At 42.1% G+C, this 23,305-nt stretch overlaps 3 protein-coding genes across 6 annotated transcripts in view; 2 read left to right on the top strand and 1 right to left on the bottom strand.

Moving 5' to 3' along the window:
* ada (adenosine deaminase) overlaps positions 1–23,305 on the bottom strand; it is a 333,413-nt gene that overhangs the window by 89,610 nt on the left and 220,498 nt on the right. The gene's annotated exons all lie outside the window — the stretch shown is intronic.
* On the top strand, positions 5,001–9,450 carry LOC117449007 (tripartite motif-containing protein 16-like). The gene is made up of 2 exons (XM_034086325.2): positions 5,001–5,033; positions 6,840–9,450. The coding sequence occupies exon 2, from the start codon at positions 6,913–6,915 to the stop codon at positions 8,575–8,577; it is 1,665 nt and encodes a 554-aa protein (XP_033942216.1). The 5' UTR covers positions 5,001–5,033; positions 6,840–6,912; the 3' UTR covers positions 8,578–9,450.
* pmelb (premelanosome protein b) overlaps positions 15,915–23,305 on the top strand; it is a 32,900-nt gene continuing 25,509 nt past the window's right edge. For 2 of the 4 annotated variants that reach the window (XM_034087205.1, XM_034087207.2), the window contains exon 1: positions 15,915–15,931. The gene's annotated coding sequence lies outside the window, so the exon portion shown is untranslated. Of the gene's footprint in view, positions 15,944–23,305 lie in introns of all 4 variants that reach the window. The other 2 variants (XM_034087206.1, XM_034087208.2) reach the window with 2 other exon arrangements.

Genomic DNA, 23,305 nt, shown 5'->3' on the forward strand with positions numbered 1-23,305 from the left:
TGGTTTTTAAGGGGCTTATCTCCATGTAAATACTATGGTAGACTACCCAGTTACTAAATCAGCCTACTATCACCTAAAGAACATATCTAGGATTAAAAGACTAATGTCACAGCAGGATTTGGAAAAACTTGTCCATGCCTTTATCTTCAGTAGACTCGACTACTGCAATGGTGTCTTCACAGGTCTCACTAAAAAATCTATTAGAAAGCTGCAGCTGATTTAGAACGCCGCTGCTCGAGTCCTCACTAACACTAAGAAAGTGGATCACATCTCTCCTGTTCTGAAGTCTTTACACTGGCTTCCTGTGTGTCAAAGAATAGATTTCAAAATACTGCTGCTGGTTTATAAAGCACTGAATGGTTTAGGCCCAAAATACATTACTGACCTCCTGCTAAACTATGAACCATCCAGATCTCTCAGGTCTTCAGGGACTGGTCAGCTTTCTGTCCCCAGAGTCAGAACTAAACATGGAGAAGCAGCGTTCAGTTATTATGCTCCAAATATCTGGAACAAACTCCCAGAAACCTGCAGGTCCGCTGCAACTCTCACTACTTTTAAATCCAGGCTGAAGACTTTTCTTTTTGTCGCTGCTTTTAATTGAACTATTCATATCTTAAACTGCACTGTAACTTTTATCCATGTACTTTTTCTTGTAATGTTTAATTGAACTATTTATATTTTAGACTGCACTGTAACTTTTATCCATGTATTTTTCCTTAATGTTTATTTGATTAGCTTTTCTTTTTTAATGCTTAATGTCTTTCATTTTTTTTTTTGTAAAGCACTTTGAATTGCCTTGAGTTGAAAAGTGCTCTATAAATAAACTTGCCTTGCCTTGCCTTACCCAATATTCGCATCGCTCTAATCGCTTGAGTTTCACCGCGGCTGTCAGCTGTGTTTGCTCCTGTCATTCAAACAAGACGCGCTGGAGAGGGGGCGGGAAGTATCTCCATGTAAATCCTATAGGAGATACCAACTACAACAAAATGAACATATTTGACAGTGATTTAATTGTAATACACGTTTCAAAGTGATGCCGAAGTAACTAATACTGATAACGGTTAGTAAAAACCATGAATTAATGCTTTGACAAGTATGCAGACAAGACGGCAGGCGAAAAGCTTTTAAAATGCGTGTTTTCAGAATGGAATCGGATCCATCAGGCTAAACTAACCTGTAGCTGCTCCGTCCACACTCACAACAACGTCATACAGACATAAATAAAGCAGCGACTGTATTCGCCATCTGTGGTTTGTACATATTTAACTTTTGTCCAGTTTCTGAACAGATATGAGGAGCTGTGAGCTCTGAGTGTGTGCTAACGGCTGATGTGTTGGGAGGGACCGGTTGGGACATATTGCGCTGTCGGACGTTGACCAATCACGAAGCGTCATTTCTTCACTGGCAGCAAAAACAACCAATCACAGCAGTGCTGTCTGGCTGGCTCTGTCCAATCATAAACAAGAAGTGTTCTCCCTACGGAATACCCTTTCCGTCCAATGTGAAATGCTGTGGTGTTTTCTGAAATGCTGCGGCGTTTTGTGAAATGCTGTAGCGTTTTGTGAAATGCTGTTGTGTTTTCATTTTAAGTCATACGCTAATATTAACCAATACACAGCTTCAATTATTACTTTACTTACCTTGACCACATAACAGCTGTATTGAAGGTTTGCTTTTTGATCAATAAACACAACAACAAAAAGCAAACTCCACTGGTATGGAACATACATGGCCTAATATCAAGAGGACATGCGTTTATTGAGTAAACAAACAGTCAAGGGCAGAACGTCTGCACAACCCACTGCACCGCACGCCACGGTTAACCTGTTAAGCCGGCGGGGACCCTGGTTTTTTTTCCCACGACACTGTGTCTCAGAGCATCTTAATATTTAAAAACCTATTAATGTGTTATACCAGATTAAAGAGAAGAATCTCAGCTAACTGACGATAAGAACTATTTTTACCGAAACAAAACAAAAGTCTCACAAGAAGCGTTAGCATTAGTCCTTAGCTAAAACGGGCAGATGCTACTTCCGGTGCTAACTAGCAAAAACGACCTTGAAAACTTAATGTTTTCTGCACAAACTACATATCATCTGAAAGCTGACACTCCACAGATTATTTTTGTTATAAGTATCATCACTGTAGGACACAAACTCACTGAGCTATCAGCCAGAACAGAGAAGAAAAAAAACAACAGTTTTCAAAACCATAACAATAAGTATGTCTTACCGTTGCTGTTTTGTGATCAAAGCTCTTGTTCAAGGGAATAAAAACGCTGCTTAAGGTTAATCCAATGTCTCTTAGTCACTTTAGAATTGTTCCTGATAATCTAATTTATTGTGAAATTAAAACAGAACAGTAAAAGAATAGTTTCCGGTCTATTCTGATGCCCGATCTCTGGAGATAAATAAAGAACTATGACAGATGTGTAATATTTAATGCAGCCAAACCATTTATTACAATGCATTCATGTGATGACTTTCAAAGAGTAAAGCAAGCAATGCTGAATAAAGTATGATTTTCTCTTTTACGAAACCTTTTTTATATGGAATGCAGTTGGAGGTCAACCAATCAAAGAGCTTGAGGACTGATCACAGGGTTTGTCAAGCTAAGCACATGGTGTAGTCCCAAACGATAGCTGAGGATTCTGGTTAGTGTAGTGTCTTCTGCCATCCAAAAACTCCGAAAAAATCTTTGTTTCTCCGAATTGAAGGGGGAAAATACAAAAGCATTGTACACAATTCAAACCAATCAATGTTGTGTAATTAACAAGGACAATTTTGTGTTTTTTAGTCGATGAGTAGTGCAGATATCACTGTAAAATCAATCGACAGTAAGGAGAAGTCTTACTTCCGGGTGTACAATTCTCCGTTATCCAATGGGAATGGACGCTCGTAATACAATACAGGGGACATGATCATTATCTTTTAAATAACGTTAACTAAAGGGAACAATCTATTTGACACAGCTGAAGCTCTGGCCTTCCTTAAAAACTAACTAATTTAATTAAAATCACAGTTGCATTACACACAATGCACTGTTTTTTGAGAACACAAATTCGTAACTAATGTAATTTTTACATTCTGACGAATTTTTTTAATTATTATGAATACAAATAAAATAAAAGAAGCCTCCCGTGAGTTAATACAAGCTATAAAGTAGATTTAAAAAAACGTTTTATAGAATAAAAGCTCACTGCGGGACGTTGTAGAAATGCGTGTGTGCACCACGACAAAGGAGCCTCATTCACTTTACATTGGGGTTGTTTGCGTGGTGCCGACACGCAAATGTAACAAAGTTCGTGACTCCACCACGCATTGTGGTGTTAAGAAGTCGTGGTGGAGTCACGCATTCTGGTGAGATCAGGTTGTGTTTGAATGATGCGAGTAAACACAGCTGGCAGCCGCGGTGAAACTCGAGCGACTAGAGCGATGCGATAGGAGCGTTTAGAGCGAAGCGAATATTCGCATCGCGTCCGGTCTGAACGCAGCATTAAAGCGAGCTCCGCGCTGCACTGGAAACGCGCCATTACATCACCAGAAGTCCTAATTTAAGGGATCGTTTCTCCCAAAAAAAAATTATTTACTCACTATATCAACAGCCCCACCAAAAATATTTTCCACCAGCCGCCACTGAGTTAGGCCTTAGTAGGACTGGCTCACTTTATGCTGCGTTTCCATTACAGTTTAGGAACTGGGGCAGTAACTATAGTAACGCAGTGTAGGCGGAGCCGTGACGTCATCTTCAATGCGAAACACAAAACCAACATCATAGTGATGGGAATTATGGCTCTTTGAAGGGAGCCGGATCTTATGGCTCCGTTCCTTTCAAAGAGCTGTTCAAAAGAGCCGTTTTTTAAAAAGGGGGCAGGTTTACTAGGTTTATCTCAATCAATCAATCAATGTTTATTTATATAGCCCAATATCACAAATGTTACATTTGTCTCAGTGGTCTTCACAGTGTGTACAGAATATCAGTATGATAATACGACGCCCTCTGTCCTTAGACCCTCACATCGTACAAGGAAAAACTTCCAAAGAAAACCCAGTTTAAAGGGAAAAATGGGAGAAACCTCAGGGAGAGCAACAGAGGAGGGATCCCTCTCCCAGGACGGACAGACGTGCAATAGATGCCGTGTGTAAATTGAAAAGATAATACATTTGCAACATAGGTAGTCCAAATGTTTGGAAATGCATGTGTGTAATAGGAAGATGAATCCACGAGGATATCCATCCAGGACCGATGATCCAGGACCACAGCCACGACTCAAGATCCAGGGCTCGCGATCCAGGACTCAGGACCGCAGGATCATCCATGACTCCGGATCCCAGCGTATATAGACACCAAAAAGAAAGACATTTGGGGAAGCTGGGTTAATCGGAACATGAGAGTACAGGTATAGACAGCGAGAAGGAAGAAATAAGATGTCCCCCGACAAACTAAGCCTATATCAGCAAAACTAGGGGCTGAATCTAATCAGCCCTAACTATAAGCTTTATCAAAAAGGAAGGTCTTAAGCGCACTCTTAAAAACGGATAGGGTGTCTGCCGCCCGAACACAAATTATTATCTGCGAAATAATCACCAGGATAATGATTGACTGTATTGCCAGACCTAATGTCAATAATCTGCATTGTAAACATGACACAAGGTGGCGCCATATCCATGTCATTCATGTCAGTAATACTTGGTGTGAAAGCGGCTATTATTGTTGCCTACTACTTTACATTTACCTTCTGTAAGTCAATAAAGTTGCCTTTGTCACGATCTGTCTTTATGGCGTTTTGTCTTGTCAAGATCTGTTTTTGGTTTTCTGTCTGCATTTTGTCTTGTTAAAATCTGTCTGTGGTTTCCTGTTGTTAGTTTCCCTGGTGTGTCTAATTTATACCCGATTGTGTTCACCTGGTGTCCCTGTCATTTCTCCTCCCTCCTCACCTGTGTCTTGTTTGTTTGATTAGTCTTGTGTGTATTTAGGTTCTGGTTTTTCTGTCTGTCTTTGTCGGTTCGTCTTGTTTCATGACCTGGTCTTCGGTGAGTGTTCTGTTCTGTATTAGTTTATATTTTAGCCTTGGAATAAAGGAAATATTTTTGACACTTTCATCTGCATTTGGGTCCTGCTTCCTGCACACACCATAACAGCCTTGCCTTGAATGAAATGCACGCAACTCTTAATATTAGATACTGTGTTTTTAAGTGGCAATGGAGATTATTTGTTGACCCTGCTTTAAAGGATATTTTGCCTTTACAAATGGTGCGCTTTATCACTGCCTGGGTTTTGGTTGAAGTGCATCCAAGTGCTGCTGCGTTTTCGCATTTGGCTCATTTTCCATCCGAAAAACACATCGTCTACCTGTCCTGTCACTTGTTATGACTTCTCTCTGGCGCGTATTCCGTTAAGACCCACCACCCCATCTCACTCCTCGTGCTGAAACCTATGGCTGAAACCTACCAGAGTAGGGGCGGATCTTCACAGCATACGTTTGGGGAACAAAATCAAGCTTTTTAAAAGGCGAGTGGATTTTGGCAGGCAGTGAGTGCAGACCAACGATTGAACGATAAAAAGGACGGCTCTCTCCAAGTACGACTCGGTTCCCCTCATTCGTACCAAAGAGCCGTTCAAAAGAATCGGCTCGTTCGCGACCGACATATCACTACAACATCAGCCGTTAGCTCTTAGCTAACTCTTCACCCCGGCCTTCTAATCATAGCAGAGCACGACTCATGACACTTCCCTGTGTTTGATTTTTATATTTGCTGTTGTAATTTATTGTCTTCTGTTTACATCGGTAGTAATGTGTTATTTATTATCTGCATGTGCAGCACTTTGGCTCGACCGAATATTGTTTTTAAATGTGCTATAGAGATTTGATTTAGCACTCAGAGCTCACAGCTCCTCATATCTGTTCAGAAACTAGACAAAAGTTAAACGAGTACAAACCACAGACTGCCTGTGTCATGGCGAATACAGTCGCTGGTGTATTCATGTCTGTATAGGTAGTTGTTGTGAGTGTGGACGGTCGGAGCATATACTGCGTTAGTTTAGCCGAACTCCATTCAAAACCACACACAGCATAACAATGGACTCCAGTGAACACTATTACGGGCACTATAGAGCATGCCCAAAAGCACTAGCACACACACTACAAAGATGTAAAATATTATTTTACCAACGATGTGGAATTTATTGGCTACATATTACACAGATTATGCAGGGCTTCAGCAGCAATAACAATAAAATAATAATATAACACCACAAACATGATATTAACCAGTATACAGATTATGCACATGATTTTGCAGATTTAGCGTTTTTAGAGAAAAAATTCCGAGATACGTTTTTGCGCCATGTCAGTTACTTGTGGTGTTGTGCGTCACGTTAAAAGTAGCCAAGTAAAAACAAAAAAACTTTTTTTCCACATCTTTTTATTTTTCTAACCTGAAGCAAAATTATTTATTATATAGTTTTAAATTATCATTTGAATAATAACATATAATATCAAATATAATCTCAGGCACAATTAAATGAAATAAATATATATAAAATACATGTGCAGACAGGGGAGCTCCGCACTGCCTGCCTGCCGCTAGGGGTTGCTGCAGCACCCCCCCTTCCCACGCCCCTGCGGGTTTGGCACAGCACGCTTCAACCGTGCTAAGCGCTGCAGTGGAAATGCGCCATAACTGAATTATTCTCTTCTCAATTATCCTTTTATTTCAAGGAATTTCTTACAGTATGGAGATATTTTTGTTACAGATCCTTGAATACTGAATTTAGCAGTTATAGATATTTTAGCTTTTGCAGTAAGATATTGAATCCTTTTTTTTGCTCCTATTAAGTATTCAGATCACAGCTCATAGTTTCAGCTCTCAGGAAGTGAAACTCACACACTCGCTCCCACTGAGAGCTGAAATGGCGCAGAAAGGAGTTCAGCTGGACCACGAAATCTTATCTTGTTCCATCTGTCTGGATCTACTGAAGGATCCGGTGACGACTTCCTGTGGACACAGCTACTGCATGAAGTGTATTAAAGGCTTCTGGGACGGAGAGGATGAGAAGAAGACCCACAGCTGCCCTCAGTGTAGGCAGAGCTTCACACCGAGGCCTGTCCTGCTGAAGAACACCATGTTAGCAGCTTTAGAGGAGGAGCTGAAGAAGACTGGACCCCCAGCTGCTCCTGTTGACCTCTGCTATGCTGAAGATGTGGCCTGTGATGTCTGCACTGGGAGGAAGCTGAGAGCCTGTAAGTCCTGCCTCGTGTGTCTGGCCTCTTACTGTGACAAACACCTCCAGCCTCATTATGAATCAGCTGTCTTTAAAAAACACAAGCTGGTGGAGCCCTCCAAGAAGCTCCAGGAGAACATCTGCTCTCGTCACGACAAGGTGAAGAAGCTGTTCTGCCGCACTGATCAGCAGAGTATCTGTTATCTCTGCTCTGTGGACGAACACAAAGGCCACGACACGGTGTCAGCTGCAGCAGAGAGGACTGAGAGGCAGAGAGAGGTGGAGGGGAGTCGACTGACCATCCAGCTGAGAATCCAGGACGGAGAGAAGGAGGTGAAGCTGCTTCAGCAGGAGGTGCAGGCCGTCAATGGCTCTGCTGATAAAGCAGTGGAGGACAGTGAGAAGACGTTCACTAAGCTGATCCGTCTCATGGAGAAGAGAAGCTCTGATGTGAAGCAGCAGCTCAGATCCCAGCAGGAGAGAGCAGTGAGTCGAGTCAGAGAGCTCCAGGAGAAGCTGGAGCAGGAGATCAGGGAGCTGAAGAGGAGAGACGCTGAGCTCAAGCTGCTGTCTCACACAGAGGACCACAACCAGTTTCTGCTCAGCTACCCCTCCTCACTGCCAGCCCCCCTCAGTGAAGCTACACACTCCTCCAGCACCAACATCCGGCCTCTGAGCTACTTTGAGGACGTGACGGCGGCCCTGTCAGCAGTCAGAGACAAACTAAAGGACGCCCTGAGAGAGGAATGGACCAACGTCTCACCGACTGAAGTGGATGTTTTACTGCCAGCAGCAGAGCCCACCACCAGAGCTGGGTTCTTACAATATTCACAGGAGATCACTCTGGATCCAAACACAGCAAACACACAGCTGGTATTATCTGAGGGGAGCAGAAAAGCAACATGCATGGGACATCAGTCTTATTCTAGTCACCCAGACAGATTCACTGAATGGTCTCAGGTCCTGAGTAGAGAGAGTCTGACTGGACGTTGTTACTGGGAGGTGGAGTGGAGAGAGGGAGGAGTTTGTGTAGCAGTCGCATACAAGAATATCATCAGAGCAGGTTGGGGGGATGAATGTGGATTTGGATACAATGACAAATCTTGGTCCTTAATTTGTGACCAAAACAGTTATTCATTTATTTACAACAGTATCAACACTCCCGTCTCAGGTCCTCCATCCTCCAGAGTAGGAGTGTACCTGGATCACAGAGCAGGTGTTCTGTCCTTCTACAGCGTCTCTGAAACCATGACTCTCCTCCACAGAGTCCAGACCCGGTTCACTGAGCCGCTGCATGCTGGAGTTCGGCTTTGTTATGTTGGAGCCACAGCTGAGTTCTGTAAACTGAAATAGCCTGAAGTCATTTGAGGAACTCTTCTGCTTCTTAAACTCATTGTGTGTCCATCATTGTTGCTGAGAGCTGAGTGTTCATGTCTTCACTGCACTGAGATCAGCTGTCAAACATGATGGGATGTGCTTTAACTTCTTCTCGTGAGTTGTTCTGTAGATGTTGGAGTTTCTTCAGGCGGCGCTCCTTCCTGTGCCATGGAGACTGTCACTGCTCCGGAGGATGTCTGTTCACCTCAACTCATATTTCTCTGCATGGAAATGTAAAGTTTGCTCTAAATATTTGTTGGATATTTCTTTTGATCCATGTTGTTGTTTCTCTTGTAAAGCATGAGTCTTAGGAGAGAAAGCACCAGAGCTTCTTTCATTGTAGATATTTTATTCTGGCCACTTTCTAAAACAATAGAGACATTTATCATCACATGTATTATTTTGACGGATTAAATATTATTGTTGCTGCCCAAATTAACTAACAAATGAGGTACCCAGATGGTTATACCACTTATTTCATCATAACATTTTTATTTAAAATGATATTACTTACTGTCATGATCATAATCAATAAGTAAATCATTTATTATTCTCCTGTCAATAGCTTAGAGTCTTTGTTTGGGATATAAATTGTATAATGTTGTTGTTTTGCAGACTAATTGTTGTTGTTATCCAAATAGAAAGTGGGTACTCTGATGTTTTATAGAACATTAATTATCATGATAACAATCAATAAGGAAATCATGTATTATTCTGTTTTAAATAGCTGAGATTAATCACATGTATGGTGTGGATGAAGTGAATCTGAACATGGAATCATTGAACAGACTTTACTGATGGAATGTGTGATCAAATTAAATGTTTGGATAATTAATAAAGGTTTGTCTTTCAAAAATAAAAAAGGATGTTCCTCTTTAACAATTTTCATTCAGATCATTTCACTTTTCTACATTTGTACGCTAAGTTCAGCAGTTTGTAGCTAAAAGCAGCTACAGTAACCATTCAACTATTCAAATATTAAGCTTTTTCTGCATTTTCAGCTAAATTCAGCAACACATTTGCGCAGTTTACAGCATTCACACGCATTTTCAGCCGGAAATGCATTTTCTAGTCTAACTACAACTGCCTTCCTCCATGAAACTACGTAGAAATCCTTACTGACCAGCTTTCTGTGGTGAGTATTTAACTATATTTAAATGTGTATACTTGCCCATTCTCTAAGAATGAAAGTTGCATAGTTAACAATGGTGACAGTAACTTAGTACATTTACTCAAGTAATGTAGCCTACTTAAGTATAATTCGGGTACTTCTACTTCCACATCATTAATACAAATCTGCAAATTAACAAAAGGTATTAAATAAATGTAGTGGGGTAGAATTACAAAGTACCTCAAAAACGTACTTGAGAAGATCTACTTTTCACCACTGTACTTCAATACATTTCAGAGGCTTTTAATGCACTTAATTTATTTGACGAAAGTAGTTAAATTAATGTGTTTATATGATATCTATGTTCTACAAATTGACTCAGTACTTTCCAAAATGTGTCCAACATTAAAAAAACTCATGTATTTTCTCACGATGAAAACAAGATATTATAATATTGTATAATACAACTCTTATATAAAAGAGTACTTTTACTTTTAATACCTGAGTACATTTAGCTGATAACACTTCTGCCCAATAGACAATAAATAGAACTTCAACACTTTTCTTCTGTGACAGTTTGAACCTGCATGGCACTAAAATAAATATATATCAAAGGTGAACCTGTCAGACTCCAAGTGGGAGGACTTCCATGTGATCACTGGAGCGTTAAAGACGTACTTCAGAGAGCTGCCGGAGCCTCTCTTCACCTACGCTCTCTTCCACGACTTCATCAGCGCAATCAGTACGTGAAACACACAGCTGCACCAACACTATCTGCAGTCATTCACCATTAACTCTGAAGTCAGTCTACTGTCTGTAACACCAGGAAGCCTCTCTAATGGCACATTTCCACTGCAGGGCCTCGCACGGCTTAGTACGGTATAGTTAGGACTGGCTCACTTTATGCTGCGTTTCCATTACAGTTTAGGAACTGGGGCAGTAACTATAGTAACGCAGTGTAGGCGGAGCCGTGACGTCATCTTCCATGCGAAACACAAAACCAACATCATAGTGATGGGAATCAGATTTGGCGCTAGGGGGTGGCTACTTGGGCTCAAGCCCCGGATGTTTTCTGAAAAGCCCCGGATGTTTCACTTAAAAAAATTAAAAAAAAAAATTGTGAAAATGTCTCGGGAGTAATGTGCAGTACCGGAGTCCACCAGAGAGGCAGCCGCTGCGGGACATTAGCCTGCGTACTGCATCAACACACTCTCACTCCCTAAGCGTCCAATAGCGACGTTTAGTCAGTGTCCGTGGCGTCCAATTGTGACGCTCCTAGGCTCCTTCAGCGTCATAAAGGGACGCAAATAGCTTTCAACTGATTGCAATGTATTCCCATCTGCGTCGGGATTTGGCGCTCATGGAAGCACGGCATTCGTTTATGCCGGCTGCCCTTAAAGGTAATGTGAGCGTCCATCCCAGGAGTCAAGGATGGCAGAAGACACTACACTACCCAGAATCCCCAGCTGTCGTTTGGACTACGCCATGTGCTCTGTTTGACAAACCCCGTGATAGTCCTCAAGCTCTGTGATTGGAGAGTGTGCTCCGAGGCAGTGTGCGAACTATACAACTATACCACGGTCTCCGGGGGAGCCGGGATTTTTTGCGGGGGGGGGTAAATGCTGATCCGTGCATTAATAGCAACAGCACAGACATAGGCCTATTATAAAGAGAAAATCTGTTGCACACGGGGTGGTGCCACAGGTCTACATTTACATGAAACGTCCCGATGGATCATGTAAATGTCAACAGATTTCCAGAGCATGTATGGGCTACGCAAACTTCAATCAACTTGATAATAAATAATCCACGGACCACCAATGTAACGTTTGACTGTTTAATTAATTAATCAATCAACTTAAAATGACTCAAATGTGATCCACTCACTACACTGTTGGCTGGTCCAGCCAGCCGGCGGCCACGGGACCACCGCAGCAACTTCGCCCCCCATCTCGAGCAGCAGGCAAGGAGGAAGAGGAAGAACAGGTGGGGTGGTCATCAGCAGCAGCATCATCATCTTCTTCCACATCTCCTTCGACCTCTACTATGGTAGTTGTAGTCATCAAGTTAGCTTCTCTTGGCTCGTCTTCTTGTGTCTCTTCAGCCCCCAAGTTAACGTTAGCTGTCAAGTTAGCACTAGCACTGACGTTAGCTCCCTCCTCTCTCGGTTCTGTTGTAGCAGCAGTCACAACGTACGATGTGCTACCACCAGCTACATTCGGTTGGTCTTCTTGATCAGGTTGTTTAGCCGTCTTTTTAAAGAAATTGCCTAAGTTGTTTTTTTCTTTTCGACATGTCAGCAGCAGCAACAATGCCTGGTAAACATGCAGTGCTAACTAAACGAGCTTGTGAGTGAGTGGGTAGTGGGTGGAGCTGCGGGCAGCGTGCAAGCAGGCGACACTTTTTTCATGAATCATAAACTCTAAATATAATTTTATTTCACTTATTTTACACCTTTGAAAAAAAAAACATGCCCAAAATGGAATTTATTTGGTCATCATATCAGTATTTTAGAGAGCTCCCCCCAAATTTCACAAACCATGTTCCCAGGGGAGCTCATGTCACCACTAGGGGACCATCGGAATGAATGGTGAAAAAAACGGGGTTTGTCAAACAGAGCACATGGTGTAGTCCAAACGATAGCTGGGGATTCTGGATAGTGTAGTGTCTTCTGCCATCCTTTACTCAGAAAAAATATTTGTTTCTCCGAATCGAAGGGGAAAAATACAAAAGCATTGCACACAATTTAAACCAATCAATGTTGTGTAATTAACAAGGATAATCTGGTGTTCTTTAGTCGATGAGTAGTGCAGATATCACTGTAAAATCAATCGACAGTAAGAGGAATACATACTTCCGGGTGTACAATTCTCCGTTATCCAATGGGAATGGACGCTCACATTGCCTTTAAGGGCAGCCGACATGAACGAATGCCGTGCTTCCATGAGCGTCAAATCCCGACGCAGATGGGAATACATTGCAATCAGTTGAAAGCTATTTGCGTCCCTTTATGACGCTGAAGGAGCCTAGGAGCGTCACAATTGGACGCCACGGACACTGACCAAACGTCGTTATTGGACGCTTAGGGAGTGAGAGTGTGTTGACTGCATAGCCTTCCCTTCCCTGAAGAAGAAGTGATCCTTCCTAGTGCCTGACGAGTTTTAAGCTAATAGCCTATAAAGTTATGGATATTAGAAAGTTATTTTCATCGAAGCAGGCGCCACAAGCTGCAGCAGCAGCAGCAGCAGCAGTATCAGCAGCTGACAACAATGTCATCACCAGCATTGAAGAAATGGATGATGTTTCAGGTTTGTGAATCTAATGGTGATATCTGCACTCTGGCTGACTGAGTAAGAAGTGAAAAAGAGTGATGTAACGTTAATGTTATAGCTAGTAAACATGGAGTATCCAAGGTAAGGCAAGTTTATTTAAATAGCACCTTTCAACACAAGGCAATTCAAGGTGCTTTACAAAAATGAAAGACATTCAGACAAAGGCATTTAAAAACAGTAAAAGATAATAAAAGAAACATTAAAAGAAAAAATACATGAATACAAAGTTACAGTGCAGTTTAAGATATGAATAGTTCACACAGAATTTCCACTTCTGATGAACACAACAGCTCAGTTTAAATTAAAAGCAGCGACAAAAAGATAAACCACACTAAGTCAATACCCTTATATGTTAGTATGTATACAGAACATGACTAAAAATTATTCTAAGATGTAACGTTAACCCTTCATACCTCAGTCTACTTTTAAGACACTAAAATAACGTATTCCAATTTTTATTTTGTTTTCGCACGTGGAATTATACCGGCTTTCGTTTCAGTACACATAACAACGGAACCATAGCAACGGAACTGACAGGCAACACTCTGAATCCGATTGGCTGTGACTGCATCCACTCAGAGTGCCCGATTCAGAAACGTGACTCTTACACTCTTTACGTCACAAACAAAGATGGTGGATGAGAATAGATCTATAAAACGATAAGCAATGCGCAGTGGATCAGAAGAGGACGGTGTGTCGGCGTTGTTCGATAGCAACAGTAACAGATAGCATGCTAATGGGAACACACGCCAAACATGCTAAATCACATCAGAAGGCATCACCCAGATTTGCCAATCACCGGAGCCCGGCAAAAGACAACAGCAGTTCAACAGCTGATCCCCGCTGTTTTTAAGAAGCCAATAGACATGAAAGCCGAGAGACCAAAATAAATAACGGAAGCTTTTGGCATATTTTTTCAACGACTTTGCGCTCTTGAAACACTTTCTTATTATTTATGATGTCATATTTTCAAGACATTCTTTTTAGTTTTACAGTTTGATGAAACCTTTTTGTTTGACATCAGCCATTATAGATACTATGGCCATCTGAGTGTGTGTGGTACGGTTTGTGGTTTGTTTTTAACTGTTTAATACAGTTAATTATTCAAAATGTCAGAGTTCCTTATTTTTAAACTGAAACTTGCACTACTGTTCAAAAGTAAATAACAACAAACCTGGAATTATGCATTTGGGACTTTTTTTTGCTTTTTCTTGTTGTACCGAACCGTACCAAACCGTGACCCCCAAACCGAGGTACGAACCGAACCGTGACTTCTGTGAACCGTTACACCCCTAGTCCCCTTTTCCTCCATACCCAAATCTCTAAAAACGGGGCTGCAACGGATCTGATACAGACTGATCTTGAATTATTTTCTACGTCACAGAAGTGGTGCTCCGCTTATTGGTCAATTCTCCACCTATCAGGGGAATGTGGGGTTGGGCCACGGCCGGCCATTGCGCTGGAGATGCTGTAGTACATATGCCAGGCCTGTAAGTGGCGCTGTATTCTGCCACAAAAGCAGCGAAGAAGACTTCCCGCGCATGGTTGCCCTTCTGTTTATACTCCGCGTTTGCTCCCTCGCTGTAATTCAATGCAATCCCTCCCTCGCTGTAATTCTCTCCGGTAGTCCACCAGCAGATGACAAACACCCTCCTCTCCGGCTCTTCCAAGGAACGAGGGGACCGTGCGGCAGAGTTTCAGTTAGATTTTTATTTCGCCGGTCAACATGTCCGTTAAAGTTTAAATCTTCCGGACAAAATTAGAAAAGTGCCGGTCAAAGGTCTTCTTTGTTATTTATTGAGCTTTAAAACAAATGAATAACGACTCTATATAATAATATAAGAATAAAACACGGAGGACGGAGATCTCTTTTTCTCCCCCTCTTCTCCCCGCTGCAGCCCAGCAGCTGATCTCAAAGCACGCGCCCCTCTCCTGCAGGGGGGCGTGGTCAGCTACAGGGGGGCGTGGTGCAGCTCACAGAATCAACCCCCTGCAAAAACAGCGCTGGAAAGAGCAAATAGAGCTAAATGAGGCATGGCTAAAATGCAGGATCTGTTTGGTATTTTGAAAGAAAAACTATTTATATACTTTATATAGGTATGGCCCTACAATATATTGTTCAAATATAGCATGATATGTCCCCTTTAAGGTATTATTAAGGTAGGGTTAATGTTGCTCTCAAAGTGCACCAGATTGATGCTTTTAACTTCAATATTTAAAAAAAAAATCTTCCCGGGGGGAGCATGCCCCCGGACCCCCCTAGAGGAGGCGACGAAACCCCCTAAAGGATGTTTGGTCCACCCCCCCAACAACTCCTGGGCTAAGCCCCGGATCTCCTACAATCCTAAATCCGCCTCTGATGGGAATTATGGCTCTTTGAAGGGAGCCGGATCTTATGGCTCCGTTCCTTTCAAAGAGCTGTTCAAAAGAGCCGTTTTTTTAAAAGGGGGCAGGTTTACTAGGTTTATCTGCGAAATAATCACCAGGATAATGATTGACTGTATTGCCAGACCTAATGTCAATAATCTGCATTGTAAACATGACACAAGGTGGCGCCATATCCATGTCATTCATGTCAGTAATACTTGGTGTGAAAGTGGCTATTAATGTTGCCTACTACTTTACATTTACCTTCTGTAAGTCAATAAAGTTTCCTTTGTCACGATCTGTCTTTATGGTGTTTTGTCTTGTCTCGATCTGTCTGTGGTTTTCTGTCGTTAGTTTCCCTGGTGTGTCTAATTTACCCGATTGTGTTCACCTGGTGTCCCTGTGTTTTCTCCTCCCTCCTCACCTGTGTCTTGTTTGTTTGATTAGTCTTGTGTGTATTTAGGTTCTGGTTTTTCTGTCTGTCTTTGTCGGTTCGTCTTGTGTCATGACCTGGTCTTCGGTGAGTGTTCTGGTCTGTATTAGTTTATATTTTAGCCTACCTGTCCTGTCACTTGTTATAACTTCTCTCTTGCGCGTATTCCGTTAAGACCCACCACTAGTGATGGCGAGATGAAGCCTTATGAAGCTTTGAAGCTTTCCAGCCAATTGGTTCGCAAAAGGGTTCATCTCATGAGGCTTCATCATGGGCTTCATTTGAACACAAACCCCCCTGTTGGTCAAAGTGTGTAAAACAGGCAGATTGGACATCTCAACAGTGTGCTCTCTCATACCGAGTTCCCAATGAGTAAAGCCTTAGAATAACTCTAAACAACGAACATAAAATCCTATTTTCATGTTAACAATATTGTATTTATTCCAGTTGAATGATTGTGATTGAAAAGCCTAAGGAGGCTGGTAAACATTGCAAAGAGGGATTTGTATTCCTTAATAATATTCATAAACGTAACCATGTTGTAGCCGGAGAAAGGCTAAACCATATCAAAGAATACATTTATTAACTAAATTATCTCATTTAGCTGTAGCTTTTATAAACGACAACAAATACGTATTGGGCAGTCATTGAACCAGGGACCCTGCCGTCGTGAGTCAACTGCTTTCCAGCTGAGCCACAGCACACACATTAAATCTTCCTGAAAACATTGACACATATGTATTCCTGTATTTATTCATTTATTTGTTTATGTTTTTATTCCTACATTTATTTATGCTTGCATCCATTTATAGGCTACTTATTGACATGTTCCAACCTATGTAAGTGAGGGTCTCTCTTGATTCCATCGTGTCACCAGGCCCGGGACAGGAAGGATAATGTGATTCTTATTATACATCCATGGGTATTATGAGCGTTGTGGTTCAACGGTTCAACCGATCTGAATCGCTTCCTGAAGCAGTCACGTGGTATCGACAGGCAGCGCAATACGTAACATCACTACCCACCACCCCATCTCACTCCTCGTGCTGAAACCTATGGATGAATCCTACCAGAGTAGGGGCGGGTCTTCACAGCATACGTTTGGGGAACAAAATCAAGCTTTTTAAAAGGCGACTGGATTTTGGCAGGCAGTGAGTGCAGACCAACGGTTGAACGATAAAAAGGACGGCTCTCCAAGTACGACTCGGTTCCCCTCATTCGTACCAAAGAGCCGTTCAAAAGAATCGGCTCGTTCGCGACCGACATATCACTACAACATCAGCCGTTAGCTCTTAGCTAACTCTTCACCGTGGCCTTCTAATCATAGCAGAGCACGACTCATGACACTTCCCTGTGTTTGATTTTTATATTTGCTGTTGTAATTTATTGTCTTCTGTTTACATCGGTAGTAATGTGTTATTTATTATCTGCATGTGCAGCACTTTGGCTCGACCGAAAATCGTTTTTAAATGTGCTATAGAGATTTGATTTGATTTGATTTAGCACTCCGAGCTCACAGCTCCTCATATCTGTTCAGAAACTAGACAAAAGTTAAACGAGTACAAACCACAGACTTCCTGTGTCATGGAGAATACATTCGCTGGTTTATTCATGTCTGTATTGGTAGTTGTTGTGAGTGTGGACAGTCGGAGCATATACTGCGTTAGCTTAGCCGAACTCCATTCAAAAACACGCATTTTAAAAGGGTTTTTCGCCTGCCGTCCGTCTGCAGACTTGTCAAAGCATTAATTCATGGTTTTTACTAACCGGTATCAGTATGTTGTTACTTCGGCATCATTTTGAAACTTGTATTACAATTAAATCACGGTCAAATATGTTCATTTTGTTGTAGTTGTAGCCCCCTTGCCAGCGATTCTCTCTCTGGCTTAGCATTCTTTCACACACACATACGGGTATTGGGCCGAGCGCGACACCGTACTTCCGGTATCCGCCATATTACGCGAGGTGCAAGCAGCCGTACACCGTCTAGGTGTTGCTAAGCTTCCTGTACTGAATATCATAGTCTATTGCCTTAATCAATATCTAGTCAACTCTAAAATACCACATATATGCAATGGCATGATAATATTATTGTGACAAGTGGGGTATTCACCAGGGCCCTTTCTCATTTCTCGAACTCCCCTCCTCGACTCCTATCCTCGATACTTAGTCCCGCCCACAGGAGATGCGAGCCGAGGAGGGGAACCGAGGAGAGAGGAGGGGAAGCAGCAGGCGGTTAGAGAAATGAGAACTCCTCTCCTCTGAGCGGTCATTTTAAAGAGACGTCCATTAATGATGACAGAAGGCACAGCAGCCTCTGTCTGATGGACAGATGTGTTCATGATGACTTATATATTTACTTTGATTCATTCACAGTGCGGTATAATGAGACAATAACAGGCTACAGATGCGGACACACATATGTGTATATATTTATATAAATAAATACAATTTCAGAATCAAACGGAGCACTCTCATAACTCGTAACACTATCAGAGACTGGATATATCCCCCCCCCCTCTCCCCTTTGGTCGCTACAATGAGGAAAATAAATTACGGGCCAAAAGTTGTATTTACAAGTATTAAAAGTAAGCAGAGGACACCAAACCAACAGACCTGTCTGTCCGCTGCATCTACGCACACACTGTACCACACACACCTGCACACTGTACCACACGCACACACACACACGCACGCACATACAGCTCCTAAAACAGGCTACAGCCGTTGTGTATTTTATTGTGAAGCACTGAATGGTTTTAGAAAAATATCGACTCTTTGTTTGTAGATATCTACTACTAAACTAAAGCAAATAAAGAGAGTAGGCCTGTTATACTGAGCGATATATATTATACACACTGCTCTGCTTTCTGCAGGACCTCACAGCTGTTCTCTCTGTAAACATCGCGTCGCGATGAAAGCAGTTTCTAAAATAATATCCAGGGGATGCATGCAGAGCTGTCATTGGCTGAGATAAGTCCGGCCGTGCGTCACGACTCTTTGAAACATCTCTGTTCCCGGAAATGCATCCACGAAGGAGCCGTGGAGGACCATGGAGGACCCATCAGTGTATCCTCGGTTAGAGCTCCTCCAGAGAGCCTCCTCGATGCTCGATGCTCGGTCCTCGACGTGCATTTAGAGAAATGAGATGTCCTTCAACATGGCACGCTAAAATTCATTTCCGGGTCACTACCGGAGGACAGAGGAGTCGAGGAGAGGGATTTGATGAAATGAGAAAGGGCCCTGGTGTTTCCAGAAGGTAGACGTAGATGCTGCCAAAATCGACGAAGGCCACTGTCGTTTTTCCATACGTCTGCTGGCCGTCTGTAAGGGCAATCCGACAACCCACACAGCTCTAGTTTACGCTGGTAACGACCTAGAGCACACCCCTCAAGTCCAGAGATGTAATCCGAAGACATGCAGCGATTTCTTCGGTCGTTAATTAAAAAAAAAAACTAGTGTGCTCTGCCTGGCTACTTTAGCTAGCTGTTTATATTAGCAGCCCCAGGATATTTGCACCTCCAGGAAAATGGCGTATTTATATATATATATATATATGGTGCGTGTTGCATTGTGGGTAGCTCGTGACGTCACTGTGTGAAAGAATATTCAGCCCGGTTGTTGGCCCGGACAGAAGCTGGATTTTGGAAGAAAAACTGTGACACAGTACCCGTTAGCCGGAACTACCACTAGTGGAAACGCAACAAAAAACGGGCCGGGTTTGCAGAGGCACGGGAAGGTATTTTGGGTGGGGGTGGTGTCTGATGTGCGAATTACGCACCAATGGGGGGGGGGCGCTGGCAAAACCACAGATACAGTGCATAACAATGGACTCCAGTGAACACTATTACGGGCACTATAGAGCATGCCCAAAAGCACTAGCACACACTACAAAGATGTAAAATATTATTTTACCAACAATGTGGAATTTATTGGCTACATATTACACAGATTATGCACGGCTGCAGCAGCAATAACAATAAAATAATTAAAACTGCGGTCACAGACGTGCACGCAGTTGTGGGCGGGCCTTCGCGTCCGAGCGCCTGTAGGGGAGGGTCGCTGGTCGTCCCGGCGTCAAGCAGATGCGCGCGTGTCCTCCGAAATGAGCCGTTCGTAATTTCTCAAACGTTCGTGTCCCAGACGGCATCTTCCCCATAATACTCGGGCATGCATGTGAGTGGTGGAGGAGGGGGTGGTGGAGATGCAGGGCCTTCAGCAGGGCCTTCAGCAAACTCCAACAATTCTGCAGCAAGCTGCTCCCTGACAGTCTTCTGGGTGTGTGGCTTTGTCCTGCTGCATCTAACAAATGTGGAAAAACAAAGAGATTAGATGAATTCACTGGCTTATACTTATAGGATAATATTGGACTATAAATGAAATATTACACCAAATAAATAAGTAAACGCATGTATATTCATTCACTGGCCATTCATTTAGAAAATGTAACTCCAAAAAGACAAGTAAAACTATTTAGCATTTTGCCTAATCATTCCTGTAGCGTCTTGGCTAAGCTAGCACTGTGACGCAGTTCCACCAAACACATAAGTAATATATAAAAACAGAGAGCCACGCTATCGTCAGCTAGCATCTCTAGCACCTGCTCGCCTCGGTGGTGAAGCTCTCCCTTCTGGCTGCGTAATGCGTAATGGAGCGGGCGTAGTTTATACTACGCAGGATCATATCTTTGGAACCCATTGGTCGATTTGGGTGATTGACACCTTTTCTGAACCGTTGGAGCCAATAGAATCGAGTGACAGTTAGTAAGTCCCGCTAAACACTTACGTCAAGTAGAGAGAGGTTTGCGTAAACAGCACGTGAGACAGCATTAGCTCGGGACTGCAAAACTGGATACCTACTCTGCTGCCATGAATGTAATGATAGATTATCAGGAACAATTCTAAAGTGACTAAGAGACATTGGATTAACCTTAAGCAGCGTTTTTATTCCCTTGAACAAGAGCTTTGATCACAAAACAGCAACGGTAAGACATACTTATTGTTATGGTTTTGAAAACTGTTGTTTTTTTTCTTCTCTGTTCTGGCTGATAGCTCAGTGAGTTTGTGTCCTACAGTGATGATACTTATAACAAAAATAATCTGTGGAGTATCAGCTTTCAGGTGATATGTAGTTTGTGCAGAAAACATTAAGTTTTAAAGGTCGTTTTTGCTAGTTAGCACCGGAAGTAGCATCTGCCCGTTTTAGCTAAGGGCTAATGCTAACGCTTCTTGTGAGACTTTTGTTTTGTTTCGGTAAAAATAGTTCTTATCGTCAGTTAGCTGAGATTCTTCTCTTTAATCTGGTATAACACATTAATAGGTTTTTAAATATTAAGATGCTCTGAGACAGTGTCGTGGAAAAAAAAAACAGGTCCCCGCCGGATTAACAGGTTAACCGTGGCGTGCGGTGCAGTGGGTTGTGCAGACGTTCTGCCCTTGACTGTTTGTTTACTCAATAAACGCATCTCCTCTTGATATTAGGCCATGTATGTTCCATACCAGTGGAGTTTGCTTTTTGTTGTTGTGTTTATTGATCAAAAAGCAAACCTTCAATACAGCTGTTATGTGGTCAAGGTAAGTAAAGTAATAATTGAAGCTGTGTATTGGTTAATATTAGTGTATGACGTAAAATGAAAACACAACAGCATTTCACAAAACGCTACAGCATTTCAGAAAACACCACAGCATTTCACATTGGACGGAAAGGGTATTCCGTAGGGAGAACACTTCTTGTTTATGATTGGACAGAGCCAGCCAGACAGCACTGCTGTGATTGGTTGTTTTTGCTGCCAGTGAAGAAATGACGCTTCGTGATTGGTCAACGTCCGACAGCGCAATATGTCCCAACCGGTCCCTCCCAACACATCAGCCGTTAGCACACACTCAGAGCTCACAGCTCCTCATATCTGTTCAGAAACTGGACAAAAGTTAAATATGTACAAACCACAGATGGCGAATACAGTCGCTGCTTTATTTATGTCTGTATGACGTTGTTGTGAGTGTGGACGGAGCAGCTACAGGTTAGTTTAGCCTGATGGATCCGATTCCATTCTGAAAACACGCATTTTAAAAGCTTTTCGCCTGCCGTCTTGTCTGCAGACTTGTCAAAGCATTAATTCATGGTTTTTACTAACCGTTATCAGTATTAGTTACTTCGGCATCACTTTGAAACGTGTATTACAATTAAATCACTGTCAAATATGTTCATTTTGTTGTAGTTGGTATCTCCTATAGGATTTACATGGAGATACTTCCCGCCCCCCTCTCCAGCGCGTCTTGTTTGAATGACAGGAGCAAACACAGCTGACAGCCGCGGTGAAACTCAAGCGATTAGAGCGATGCGAATATTGGGTAAGGCAAGTTTATTTATACAGCACTTTTCAACTCAAGGCAATTCAAAGTGCTTTACAAAAAAAAAAATGAAAGACATTAAGCATTAAAAAAGAAGAGCTAATCAAATAAACATTAAGGAAAAATACATGGATAAAAGTTACAGTGCAGTCTAAAATATAAATAGTTCAATTAAACATTACAAGAAAAAGTACATGGATAAAAGTTACAGTGCAGTTTAAGATATGAATAGTTCAATTAAAAGCAGCGACAAAAAGAAAAGTCTTCAGCCTGGATTTAAAAGTAGTAAGAGTTGCAGCGGACCTGCAGGTTTCTGGGAGTTTGTTCCAGATATTTGGAGCATAATAACTGAACGCTGCTTTACCATGTTTAGTTCTGACTCTGGGGACAGAAAGCTGACCAGTCCCTGAAGACCTGAGAGATCTGGATGGTTCATAATTTAGCAGAAGATCAGAAATGTATTTTGGGCCTAATCCATTCAGTGCTTTATAAACCAGCAGCAGTATTTTGAAATATGTTCTTTGACACACAGGAAGCCAGTGTAAAGACTTCAAAACAGGAGTGATGTGATCCACTTTCTTAGTGTTAGTGAGGACTCGAGCAGCGGTGTTCTGAATCAGCTGCAGCTTTCTAATAGATTTTCTTTTAGTGAGACCTGTAAAGACACCATTACAGTAGTCCAGTCTACTGAAGATAAAAGCATGGACAAGTTTTTCCAAATCCTGCTGTGACATTAGTCTTTTATTAGTCTTTTTTGATATATTCTTTAGGTGATAGTAGGCTGATTTAGTAACTGTTTTAATGTGACTGTTGAAACTCAGGTCAGAGTCCATGACTTCACCTTGATTATTGGCTTTATCTGTTGTTTTGAAAATTGCAGGCTGAAGCTCAGCGCTAACTTTTATACGTTCTGCCTTGGCTCCAAAGACCATTACCTCAGTTTTATCTTTGTTTAATTGGAGAAAGTTCTGACACATCCAGTCATTGATTTGTTCAATGCACTTACTCAGTGTTTGAATTGGAGCATAGTCTCCTGGTGAAATGGTTATGTAAATGTGTGTGTCATCCGCATAGCTATGGTAACTTATTTTGTTGTTTTTCATTATCTGAG

The sequence above is a fragment of the Pseudochaenichthys georgianus genome, chromosome 7 (assembly GCF_902827115.2).
Source record: "Pseudochaenichthys georgianus chromosome 7, fPseGeo1.2, whole genome shotgun sequence".
In the NCBI taxonomy this organism is placed as follows: Eukaryota; Metazoa; Chordata; class Actinopteri; order Perciformes; family Channichthyidae; genus Pseudochaenichthys; species Pseudochaenichthys georgianus.